We start from the raw sequence: 12,814 nt of genomic DNA, 5'->3' as shown, positions 1-12,814 counted from the left end.
TGTAAATGTTATGGGTCTGGCTTCCGGTCTCATCCGTGTCCTGCAAATTGGTGTCTTACCATATTATTTTAATATATTATCTTAATTATGAACACACTGTTTTGTATTGCGAACAGTTTTATCGTTTATTGCATGTTGTTATTCTTCACGTTATTTCCATATAGCGGCTAATGAACCGGAAGTCTCACACACCAGCTTACTTTCTCATTGAAGAATAAGGTGGATAGGAGATGACAAATAAGACAAATCCATCCGTTTTAATGAAACATCAAAGATCTAATTGGTTGTTTTCTTTGATCCAGGTATTCAGAAACGGTATCTTTGTGCCAACTTTGGTGAACAGGGCATCACCGTTGGCTGCTGGGACACCTACAGACATGACATTGATTGTCAGTGGATCGATATCACAGATGTGAAACCAGGAGACTATATTTTCCAGGTAGCATTTTAACTGAAGTGAAGGAAAAAAGTTCAAGCATAACATAAAACAAAAATCACTGTAGTATGTTTTTACAAGAAAATACGTTTTCAGTCTTTCTACTTTAAAGTTTCATTCACTGCTTTATTTACTAACAATTTCTGAGTGAAAATAGTTTCTACACCATTTTTTCAGTATAGATATCAGGAAATCTAATTTTACTGACATGATTCTGTCACACAGGTCGTAATTAATCCTAACTATGACGTAGCCGAATCAGATTATACCAACAATTTCATGAAGTGCAAGTGTCGCTATGATGGATACAGGATATGGACGTACCACTGTCATACAGGTGAGCTGAGAATAATTGAAGGTATGCCGGCCGGGACATTTTAAAAGCTGTTAGAAGTAAATAACACAACCTCTACCCCTTTGCAGGTGGCTCGCAGAGTTCAGACATGGACGAATACCCTGGAATGAGCAATCAGTTGCACTTCAGATAGGAGCGGATGAGGACAAAGGCTCTCAGTGGAGGACGCTGCGGGCTGTCACTCAAGACTATTCAAATATGATTGACCACTACAGAGACTCCAGCACTTCGAAGGCAGAGACCGCTGCTCTTTTAGGTTTGAAGTACAGCATGTTCTTTCACGGTCCCCCGCTATATCAAGCTTGCTTTGAATAGAAACTATTTAAATTTCTGAAATGTACTGTACTTGCTGCATTTTTGGTGCTTGAAATGCTCGTTTGTTGGTTGTAGTGGTTACAAACCCATGCTGTAACGTTCATACTGGGATCTTCGATTCTTCCTGCATTATAACTTAAATCACAAAGCCTGCCGTTTCATGAACTCAACCCTATTTCTGGCTGTTTAGACTCTTTTGTGGTTAATTCATCAAGCATGTCAAGTAATTTATGTTCCGTCAGGGATTATGTTTTGTCAACTTTTGTGTATGCAATGTGAATCTGTAACCATTTGTTTTTTTGGCCAATTTGTGAAGCATCTACCCTCCGTTTTATGAGGGTACTTATGACCAGTTCAATGGTTTTCAGATATGCAATGTGTTTATGACTGAACAACACGTTTGGTCAAACCATTGCATTGTTTTCTATAATAAAAGCAATTCATGTGTGTTATTTGGAGGATGGTGTTTATGTTAACCAGACAACTAATGTTGTTCAATGGATAAAATGTGTGGAAACAAAGACGTGACACCAGTCAAAACAACAACAAACTAAACATTTAATCAAAGCATAATAAAAAACAGGTTAAGGTATCAAACTATTTTAAAACATCAGAGCAGAAATAAGTGAGTTTTTTTTTAAACAAATCAACAAAGTCAAATATAATAACTAGAAAACAAATCATGTAAAAACTGAATTATTTATATTTAGCATGCCAATAATACTACTGTATTTTAAACAATACAAATATATAGTATGCCAAAAATGTCATTTAGGCTCCATTCCCATCTCAAATGAAACAAGCTGAACATGAAGACATGAATATTCATGTGTGTTATTTGGAGGATGGTGTTTATGTTAACCAGACAACTAATGTTGTTCAATGGATAAAATGTGTGGAAACAAAGACGTGACACCAGTCAAAACAACAACAAACTAAACATTTAATCAAAGCATAATAAAAAACAGGTTAAGGTATCAAACTATTTTAAAAACATCAGAGCAGAAATAAGTGAGTTTTTTTTTAAACAAATCAAAGTCAAATATAATAACTAGAAAACAAATCATGTAAAAACTGAATTATTTATATTTAGCATGCCAATAATACTACTGTATTTTAAACAATACAAATATATAGTATGCCAAAAATGTCATTTAGGCTCCATTCCCATCTCAAATGAAACAAGCTGAACATGAAGACATGAACGCAACTGAGAAACAACAAGAACTTCCTATGACACACAGTCTAGTTCGTTTAATCATTAGATTCAATATTATGGTCCTGGACGACCCATTTTCAGGAAATCCAATGAGCAAAAGAGCTTATCTGTATTAAAAAAAAAGATTTAAGTTGATAAAAAGGATCTCTTTTATCATGGCTGGACCAGATGCTGGGCTTGTTAGTATGGAGAAACAGAGCAGGAGAAAAGCAGCAAGGCTGTTTCCTGCTAAAGACGAAAGAACAAAAGTCCTCTGAATGCTTACCAAAACTCACCCAGGAAATAATCACACGCTCACTTAACATACTATTAGCTTGTTTCCTAAAACAGTACAGAACTCAACCAATTAAAACTGGAAACTTGGGAGACCACATATATTTCATGTGCTGGAGAATTTCCACTTCCTCTGCAGCTAAAATAAAGCTTTATAGCATCTTCATACTAAGTCTGGGTGGTGTAGTAATTAATGTCATTTTCCCGGTGTAGTATTAACTGAAGTGAAAGACTGTCTGACTGTGATGAGGAACTTTATTTATTCAGTTGAAGTTGTTTCTCATTTCAAAGCGTCTCCCCCTCAAGCCCAGCGCTCTGGTCACCATCCTGCGAGCCACCACTGTGTCCGTACGTGGCCTTTCCTTCACCGGCTGAATGAACTCTGTGTGGATGACATATCATCATACTTGTTTAAAATCAGTAAAAAAATCAGTAAAATCAGTTCCTGAAATTCAGCTTCATCACAGGAACAAATTACACTTAAAAAAAATATTCAAATAGAATAAATTGTTTTAATATTCAAATAGAATTAATTATTTTAATATTATAATTATTTTAATAAATTGTTTTAATATTCAAATAGAATTATTTTAAATTGTAATGTTTTTTTTGTACAATATTACTGTTTTTGTTGTTTTTTTAAATAAATGCAGCCTTTAAACCATATGCAACCAACATTTACAAAAAGAGTACAAGACCTTCTCAAGTGTTTAAACCATTTTTTTTTTATTGTGGACACTAATGCCTTCTAATGTGACTCCATCTTTCTGAAAAGAGTTTTTTTCTGTGGCTTTCATACCTGCACGTCTGGCCGCTTTCCACTTTGCTTTCTGGCTCCCCTCCAGCAGCGGGCGGGTCTTCAGTATGGGATGTTTAATGGAGAGTGCCTGTGTAGCTGAACAGAGCCAAAAATGAGTTTGTCAAACATAAGAAAATAAATCATGATAATTCTTGATTCAAGAATGGAAAAAAATACTACCTTATGAAAAGTTACCTGCTAACTGACTTGAAAATACACCGAGAGCATGAGTGTTATCCACCCACTTGATCTTCATCCCCCCTTCACTGGAAACAGAAGCAGACAACTGTCACTTTGTAGATCTGTATCACTACTTTTTCTGTCACAATATAGAGGTGACTTATCACCTATAATCAGCAAAGGCATCAAGGAGATCATCTGTTTTAAACATGGCAGGAAAGCTGTAGATCTCAATGATGTGGCTGAACTCCTGCGGGTCAAGCCAGATGTTTGCATAGGCGGGGAAATCACTGCAGGTGTTGAGTATGGTGATGTCCCCATGTTTGAGTTTGGCTTTGATCTAACGACCAAGAAGAATGAATGACAACGTGTGAGAACAGACAGAATAAAGTTGGAAAGAGATGCATTGGGTCTCATTCACTAACCGTGCGTACTTTTCATAATCAAGTCAGGATTCATCAATAGGTTTTGTACTAATATTTATTCTAAATTTACAAAAAGGTTTAGGAAAAACTGAAACCACGCATACACAAAATCACATACTCTGGGTAGCCTTATAAATTTTACACATAGATATTTAATCTCTATACTACCATATTTTCCAGAATATAAATATAAGTCCTGTTAAATGATCATCTGAATGCGCTGCAACTTCTATAATACAACATCAAGCAAGCAAAACATGACTTTTGGATTTGTGCTGAATAAGAGAGGTAGCCAAGTGAGCCAAAGTTTTGTTTTTGCTTTAAATAAATGTGTTTAGGTTTGGCATTTATAGTAAATTTTGTTTAGAATTAATGCCACTATGATACGTGTTTGTTTTATACTTCTACATTTTATTTCTGTTCTGAATATCATTAAATTTAAAGGATTTATTGTGGAGTGAAAGAACCTAAATGACATGTTTATAGTGTTTATGTTTTTGTCAATGTTTCGTATATTTACTGTTATTTTACATTATTTCTGAATTTAATAATCAAATGTGACTTACACACTGATGCAACTTATGTTTTTTTTTTTTATGATTTTGACCAGTGTTATTTTAGTATTGCGATACTATTATAGTTTATTATATTTAGAATTTGTTTTTAATTTTATATAATTAACTCCTTTTAACTTTAAAGTTGTATTAATTTTGTTGTTTGGTTAATTTTTTTTTATAAGTCTGCTTAGTATTTATTCATTTTTATTTAGAATTAGTACATAGTTAATTGTAATTTTTGTAATATTTCATATTTCAGTTCGCGATTATATTATTTTTTTTAAGAGTCAATTTTTAGTTTTAGTTAACTATAGTAGCTACAGACAGATTCAACTTATTTTCCACACCTGGCATTACTTGAGAAGTGCTTTAGACAGCGTCACGTTTGCCGAGAGTGATGTAAGGCTGTAGAGGAGAGCTGTACGGAAAGCTCTTACATGGAGATGGTTTGGGCGTTTTATTCAAATAACTAACCTTGGGCCCACGTTCACTCATTTAGAATACTCAAGATTCAATAACATTAGATCAAGGTCAAGAATAAATTCATGTGTTGTGAATCAGGTGGACACTCTCCTGTGCGTATAAATTCCAATAATCCATGCAATTATTAGTGAATGAGACCCATTAAATTAGGATACCTCAGAGAGCAAACTTTCATCAACGTCCTGCTGCTGTAGTAGTGTGGCATCAGTGGGAAGGAACGTGTTGTTGGCACATTTTTCATCTGTTTCGTCATCTAACGTCAAAGAGGTGAAAAAAGACACAGTCTGCTCCCAGGCTGGAGGCCACGGTGACGGACCAGACCTTGAAAGCTGCACAAACTCCTCATCGCCCAGTGCCTGGCCAGTGCTGTCCACCTCTGGCTTCTGACTGGCTACAAGAGGTTCCTTAGTAACATCAGAGCAGGATTCCACAGATGATTCCTTAAGATTTGGATGTTCCAGAACTATCTTATGTCTCATAGCACGCGGAACGTAAATAGCCTTTTCTGGCCGTCTGGCTCTCTGCCTGCTGTTGAAGCTGGGCTCCAGTGAGCGTGTGTTGCTGTTGTTCTCCATGACTCTGTCCCGACTGCGTGCTCGCCCATGGGAACTGCCCTCCACATCTCTCTGGTCTTCTTCTGGCAACCTGTCAGATGCACCACACACTGCTGGGTTACTTGCAAATTGTAGTTTGTTACTGATTCCAAATTACATGACAAAAATTGGAGTTAGTAAAGCAATCCTTTACAATACACATTTTAGGTAATATAATCGGACTACTTTTTGATTATGTTTAGATTACATTTAATTATAAATAATTTTAAAATAACAACAATCAAATAAAACACTTACTAAAAAAAAAAATTAAATATTTTATTAGTTTGCTTGTCGTGTCAATTAACCAACGAATGTGCAAATGTGTTCATTAACTTAATGTGTTAAATAACTTAATACCTTAAAATCTCAGGTGGTACTTCAAGTAAATATATTTTTGGCTCACAAAAGAAGAAATAACCAGATTATTTTTTCTTTCAATTTTTACTGTGTTTGAAAGCCTTCCAAAGACATAGTAATACATGGTTAAATAACCCACTGAGTGATTATTCAAATAAAAATTAAGGTGTTCATTAGTAGTTGATGTAATGTTGAAACGCTGAAAAAAATTGAAATGGTCGGATGCTGTGTGCCCTCTCAATTCTCTGTGTAACAATAGCCACCTGACTAGTCTTCCGTGTGAATGTTTGCAAAACTGGAAGACTTTCTTAACGTATATAAGCGGTAGACTATTTAAGAAAATAACTCTTAAAAGATAAAAAAGAAGAATTAAGGAGATTCAATAAATTAGGAATAATTTATTGCTATTGTGTGAATAATATGTAATCAATAAAAAAAGTAACTGTAGTCTGATTACGAGATTATGATTTTAAAATCTAATTACAATTTCTTTATTTTTGGAACCACAATGATGAGACACTAAAACTCTGGCAGCTTTACCTGAGGTCTGAACAGCACACTACAACTCTGCGTGCGCAGCCCTCGCCCACGGAGAAGGTGCTGAGGTTGGGATGATTCGTGCAGGTTTGGTGAATCAGGAAGCGAAGTCGGCTCGGGACAGGTGGGAAGAGTAGAATGCTACAGATCAGAACATTTCAATTCGACAATATGGCAGGAAGCCCAAAGTACACATGCATAAGAGCCTGATATACATACACACACACACACTGTATATGCTATATGCAAAATTCATTGACACTATGTTAGGGTTGTTGTCAAGGCATTGCAGTTTCTAGGGTGTTCTGAGTGTTTCTAGCATGCTGCTATGCAATTGCTATGGGGGTTTGAGTGTTTTTAATCTGTTGCTAAGTGGTTTTGAATGTTCTTAAGTGTTGTTTTGTCATGCTGCTATGCAGTTTAAGGGTTCCAATTGTTTTTAGTGTGCTAATTTGAAGTTCCTAAGAGGTTTTTCAATGATTTTAGCACGATGCTATGCAGTTGCTAGGGTGTTCCGAGTGTTGCCATGCAGTTTCTAGGTTATTTGAGCGTTGCTATTCTGTTTTTAACATTCAGGCTGCTTTAAGCATGTGGCTATGCTGTTGCATAGGGAGTTTAGTGTATTTTTAGCATGCTGCTATGTAATTGCCAAGGGGTTTTGAGTGTTTTAACATGTTGCTGTGCAGTTGCTAGGGTGTTCTGGGTGGCTTTTTATCAGCCCAAGTGGTCCTCATGTCCCTGTATGACCATGAACTACTTGTTCAAGTATCTATCATGAGCAACAGTATTGTCAAACATTTCTAATAACGTTGGTGAATATTATTAAGGAAGGCTGCCAGTGTCCCTTCTTCAGATATGTGATGAAATGACCTTTTTTGCTCATTTCTCTGTTGAAACTCATCCAGCTCCTCGAGGACTGTATGGATGAATTCAGTCTCTTGTTTGGGGAGGTAACAGCCATTGACACAAGGAAGAGCCAGGGTGTTAGAGGACGACGACCTTTATCCACGGAGACTTAGAGGAGATACTTCAGTCTCTACACAGAAAAAAACACATTACAGGGCGGATCAGAAACTTACAGGCCAAACCTCACATAACAGCAATATAAAGCTCTGCGCTTGTGTTCACTCCGGCAAACTAAAGGCAGACATTTTATCATTCATTCACATACAGCTTCCCAAAATAAAACCTAAAATGAAGGCACTTGTTTTATTGTAGCCTGCTCAAGTATGAGTCAAATACAAACAACTAACTTAACGGTATAACAGGGGACCTGAATGACATTAAACATCTGCGCGTGAATCTAACCCATAACCGCTTGAACATGAGCAACTAGCTTAGCTTAGCACACCACTCTCACTCAATAACATTAAACGCGTTTCAGGACGCGACTGGACAAATGAACTCATACCACTCTAAAGAGACATTTAAACACGAGTAAACCCCAGTTTAAACGACAACTCAAACAGCCGCAAACACCGTAACAACTACATTTAACTAGCACCTCTGACGTCATGACGATTTCCGGTGTGAAGGTTTAAGTCGCCTGCCTCTAGCGGCCAGGGGTGCAATTACAGTACAGTCGCCATGTTAACTCAGAAATTATTCATCATTTATTGATTCTATCTAATTCTTCTTTTCCCCCTTTTAGATTGTCCGTTTTCATTTCTACTGTGCGTCATTTAGCGATCCATGCTTGTGAGGACAAATACCTTTCAGTCAGTTATTCCATATATGAGACACATAATTACACAAGTTACTAAACACTGTCAATGTATAACTGACTAAAATATTGAAATCCTGAGAGAGTTTGACCATGTCATTGCTGTTTCCGTGTTTATTATTGTTTGTTCCGATGCAGGGACTCCCAAACATTTTGTCAGTCAACCCCATAGACTGTTTGGTCAACCCCTTTGAGTACTGCGTGCTCGCCCATGGGAACTGCCCTCCACATCTCTCTGGTCTTCTTCTGGCAACCTGTCAGATGCACCACACACTGCTGGGTTACTTGCAAATTGTAGTTTGTTACTGATTCCAAATTACATGACAAAAATTGTAGTTAGTAAAGTAATCCTTTACAATACACATTTTAGGTAATATAATCGGACTACTTTTTGATTATGTTTAGATTACATTTAATTATAAATAATTAAAAATTTAAAATTAAAATAATTTTAAAATAACAACAATCAAATAAAACACTTACTAAAAAAAAATGAAATATTTTATTTGTTTGCTTGTCGTGTCAATTAACCAACGAATGTGCAAATGTGTTCATTAACTTAATGTGTTAAATAACTTAATACCTTAAAATCTCAGGTGGTACTTCAAGTAAATATATTTTTGGCTCACAAAAGAAGAAATAACCAGATTATTTTTTCTTTCAATTTTTACTGTGTTTGAAAGCCTTCCAAAGACATAGTAATACATGGTTAAATAACCCACTGAGTGATTATTCAAATAAAAATTAAGGTGTTCATTAGTAGTTGATGTAATGTTGAAACGCTGAAAAAAATTGAAATGGTCGGATGCTGTGTGCCCTCTCAATTCTCTGTGTAACAATAGCCACCTGACTAGTCTTCCGTGTGAATGTTTGCAAAACTGGAAGACTTTCTTAACGTATATAAGCGGTAGACTATTTAAGAAAATAACTCTTAAAAGATAAAAAAGAAGAATTAAGGAGATTCAATAAATTAGGAATAATTTATTGCTATTGTGTGAATAATATGTAATCAATAAAAAAAGTAACTGTAGTCTGATTACGAGATTATGATTTTAAAATCTAATTACAATTTCTTTATTTTTGGAACCACAATGATGAGACACTAAAACTCTGGCAGCTTTACCTGAGGTCTGAACAGCACACTACAACTCTGCGTGCGCAGCCCTCGCCCACGGAGAAGGTGCTGAGGTTGGGATGATTCGTGCAGGTTTGGTGAATCAGGAAGCGAAGTCGGCTCGGGACAGGTGGGAAGAGTAGAATGCTACAGATCAGAACATTTCAATTCGACAATATGGCAGGAAGCCCAAAGTACACATGCATAAGAGCCTGATATACATACACACACACACACACACACTGTATATGCTATATGCAAAATTCATTGACACTATGTTAGGGTTGTTGTCAAGGCATTGCAGTTTCTAGGGTGTTCTGAGTGTTTCTAGCATGCTGCTATGCAATTGCTATGGGGGTTTGAGTGTGGCTCGGGACAGGTGGGAAGAGTAGAATGCTACAGATCAGAACATTTCAATTCGACAATATGGCAGGAAGCCCAAAGTACACATGCATAAGAGCCTGATATACATACACACACACACACTGTATATGCTATATGCAAAATTCATTGACACTATGTTAGGGTTGTTGTCAAGGCATTGCAGTTTCTAGGGTGTTCTGAGTGTTTCTAGCATGCTGCTATGCAATTGCTATGGGGGTTTGAGTGCATTAACTAATGTTTAACTAATGAACCTTATTGTAAAGTGTTACCGTTCAAATATTTGAAGTCCTCTAAGACTTGAAGTTATGGCTCTCTGATGTCAGTTAATGGTCAAGTGCAGGTAAACTAAACAAATAAAACACTTCAAATGTGGGTGTTTTATTTTAAAATGATTTCCTTTCAATTAAAAAATGAATTACTTATTAGCTTTTCATCAACTCATAAACCCCCTGCAGGAAACCACGGAGTAACTTAATCTTTATCACATTTCATAATGTTGATAAAAAAATGAATGGAATATATTTAACTTTTTTTAATAAAAAATCTTTTTATAGCTTATTACCTAACGTTAGTGAAGATTAGTAAATACAGTAACAAATGTATTGCTCATGGTTAGTTCATGTTAGTTTATACATTAACTAATGTTTAACTAATGAACCTTATTGTAAAGTGTTACCGTTCAAATATTTGAAGTCCTCTAAGACTTGAAGTTATGGCTCTCTGATGTCAGTTAATGGTCAAGTGCAGGTAAACTAAACAAATAAAACACTTCAAATGTGGGTGTTTTATTTTAAAATGATTTCCTTTCAATTAAAAAATGAATTACTTATTAGCTTTTCATCAACTCATAAACCCCCTGCAGGAAACCACGGAGTAACTTAATCTTTATCACATTTCATAATGTTGATAAAAAAAATGAATGGAATATATTTAACTTTTTTTAATAAAAAATCTTTTTATAGCAAACAATTGGTGTGTGTGTGTGTGTGTGTATACAGTGGATATATATATATATATTAGTGCTGTCAAATGCATCCAAAATAAATGCTTTTGTTTACATAGTGTGTGTACTGTGTATATTTATTATACATCTATAAATACACAAACATACATGTATGCATTTAAGAAAAATGTTTTGTTTATATACATTACATTATATAATACTAATGATATATGAATATAAATATAATATATATATATATATACACATGTAAATATTTTTACAATATATACATGTATGTTTGTGTATTTATATATACATAATAAATATACACAGTACACATTATGTAAACAAAAACATTTATTTTGGATGTGATTAATCGCAATTAATCATTTGACATCACTAATATATATATATAAAATGAAAACATTGCAGACAATGTAATTAATTTGCTCAAGAAAACACTTTATTGTACGATACAGTTTAAATAAGTGTCAAAAGATTTTCAAAAAAGACATTGATACAACACTGATAAAAAGATTTACGCAAAAGACAAGTCAAACTGACAGCAGTCTGAAATATAAGCTGGAGATGCAATATTAAATGCAAGCCATGCCTTTTAAGGATTTATGGCATTTGTGTGTAATAAGGATTATATTGCAGACCCCAATAAAAGTACAGTAGTTGATTGGTAAATATAGTAAAATGTAGTGTTAAAACAGCATGGAAGAAAACACAAACTGTTTTTGTAGAGGGGAGTGGAATAGAACAGTGACTTAAAGTAACTAAACTGATTATTACATAAAATCATTAAATATAACAAACTGTAATTCTCAGTCTCAAATTTCCACATACAGAAAACTGAAGCTTCTTCATGAATGTTATGACCGTTTTAACAAGCACCAATTGGAGCAGATTTCTCAAAAACAATTTTTTTACTATAAGAACACAGTCACAAAAGATCTGAATAATCAAGATTCAACTGTATCGTGACTGATCATTGTGCACTTAATCCATACTTCCCATTCAAGACAAGTACATACAGAAAACAAGAGAAGGGAACGCACTGGAGCTGCAATATAAAATTACATGGCACAACATAGATTTAAAACAACTCGGATTAAGTAAGACATTGGAAAGCTGTTAACTGAGGGAAAGCTGGTTTGGAGAGTTTCACTAAGATACATAATATAACCACTCTCTCCCTCTGTAAAAAAAAAACAAATGAATGGATCGGTGGTCTGGAAATAAAGGTATACTATCTTCATTTAAAGCAATAGGGCTGTGATATCATGAGATGGAGAAGCAGGTTCTGAATCCAGCAGGCCAATAATCACGATCCAAACATGATCCTGCAGGAAAAAATAAAACATTGCACTTCATTATTTCAAGATGATTATCCAACGCACTAAATACATTGGATATCGTCATATTTAGATCAAAAAGGACTTACCTTTGGTGTGTTTTATCTTGAACCAATACTTCTATCCTCAAAAATAATGATCTCCACCTTTGAAAACTCAAGTTAAGGAAATGAACTGCCGTAAGACTATGAAAGTTTTTTTTTTTTTTTTTACAATTCAAAAGTTTGGGATAAGATTTTTGAACTGTTTTTGAAAAGTCTATAATGCTCACCAAGACTGAATTACTTATGTTCAGAAATACAGTAAAAACAGTAATAAAAAAATAATTAAATGTTATTACAATTAAATAAGCATCATTACTTCAGTCTTCAGTGTCACATGATCCATCAGAAATCATTCTCAAGAAACATTTCTTATTATTAACAATTGAGCTGCTTAACATGATATTTCCACATTATATATATATATTTCTCCTCTTTCCTACTACTTGTTTCACTTCCGTTTCAGTTTTTATAACCATTTCTTACTATGTGTACATAAGTTAGTGTTTTTTTAGCATGTGTGTTTGGCAGTGTTATTTTTTAGGATTACTGAAACTACTGTCGTTTGATTTGTATTAGTTATTTATTTTAATTTTAGTTAAATTATGTCTGAATTTATTATGTCTGTACAGGTCTTTTGTTAAGCTTTAGTTTTATTTAATTTGAGTTATTTTAATACTTCAACAAACTAAATGGAAATGAAATAATATATATAT

The 12,814-nt window shown here is 34.5% G+C and overlaps 2 protein-coding genes and 1 long non-coding RNA gene across 3 annotated transcripts in view; 1 reads left to right on the top strand and 2 right to left on the bottom strand.

Moving 5' to 3' along the window:
- The first annotated feature begins 72 nt into the window (after nucleotides 1–72).
- On the top strand, nucleotides 73–1,558 carry LOC107586125 (uncharacterized). The gene is made up of 3 exons (XR_001609322.1): nucleotides 73–439; nucleotides 662–773; nucleotides 860–1,558. It is a non-coding gene; the product is annotated as an uncharacterized lncRNA (long non-coding RNA).
- Nucleotides 1,559–2,180: 622 nt separating this feature from the next.
- LOC107586124 (coiled-coil domain-containing protein R3HCC1L-like) lies at nucleotides 2,181–8,506 on the bottom strand. The gene is made up of 6 exons (XM_016273356.1): nucleotides 8,494–8,506; nucleotides 5,198–5,671; nucleotides 3,745–3,917; nucleotides 3,593–3,663; nucleotides 3,398–3,493; nucleotides 2,181–2,980 (listed from the first exon to the last, which is right to left on the bottom strand). The coding sequence occupies exons 2-6, from the start codon at nucleotides 5,615–5,617 to the stop codon at nucleotides 2,862–2,864; spliced, it is 879 nt and encodes a 292-aa protein (XP_016128842.1). The 5' UTR covers nucleotides 5,618–5,671; nucleotides 8,494–8,506; the 3' UTR covers nucleotides 2,181–2,861.
- Nucleotides 8,507–11,137: 2,631 nt separating this feature from the next.
- The window catches only part of LOC107586122 (golgin subfamily A member 7-like), a 5,682-nt gene continuing 4,005 nt past the window's right edge, over nucleotides 11,138–12,814 (bottom strand). The window contains exons 5-6 of the mRNA XM_016273355.1: nucleotides 12,147–12,203; nucleotides 11,138–12,045 (exon numbers count right to left, since the gene is read on the bottom strand). Coding sequence (XP_016128841.1) covers nucleotides 12,159–12,203 — 45 coding nt within the window. The 3' untranslated portion in view covers nucleotides 11,138–12,045; nucleotides 12,147–12,158. The remainder of the gene's footprint in view (nucleotides 12,046–12,146; nucleotides 12,204–12,814) is intronic.

This window comes from Sinocyclocheilus grahami, unplaced genomic scaffold (assembly GCF_001515645.1).
Source record: "Sinocyclocheilus grahami isolate Dianchi unplaced genomic scaffold, SAMN03320097.WGS_v1.1 scaffold78.1, whole genome shotgun sequence".
NCBI lineage: Eukaryota > Metazoa > Chordata > Actinopteri > Cypriniformes > Cyprinidae > Sinocyclocheilus > Sinocyclocheilus grahami.
This window is presented reverse-complemented; position numbering and strand designations above follow the sequence as displayed.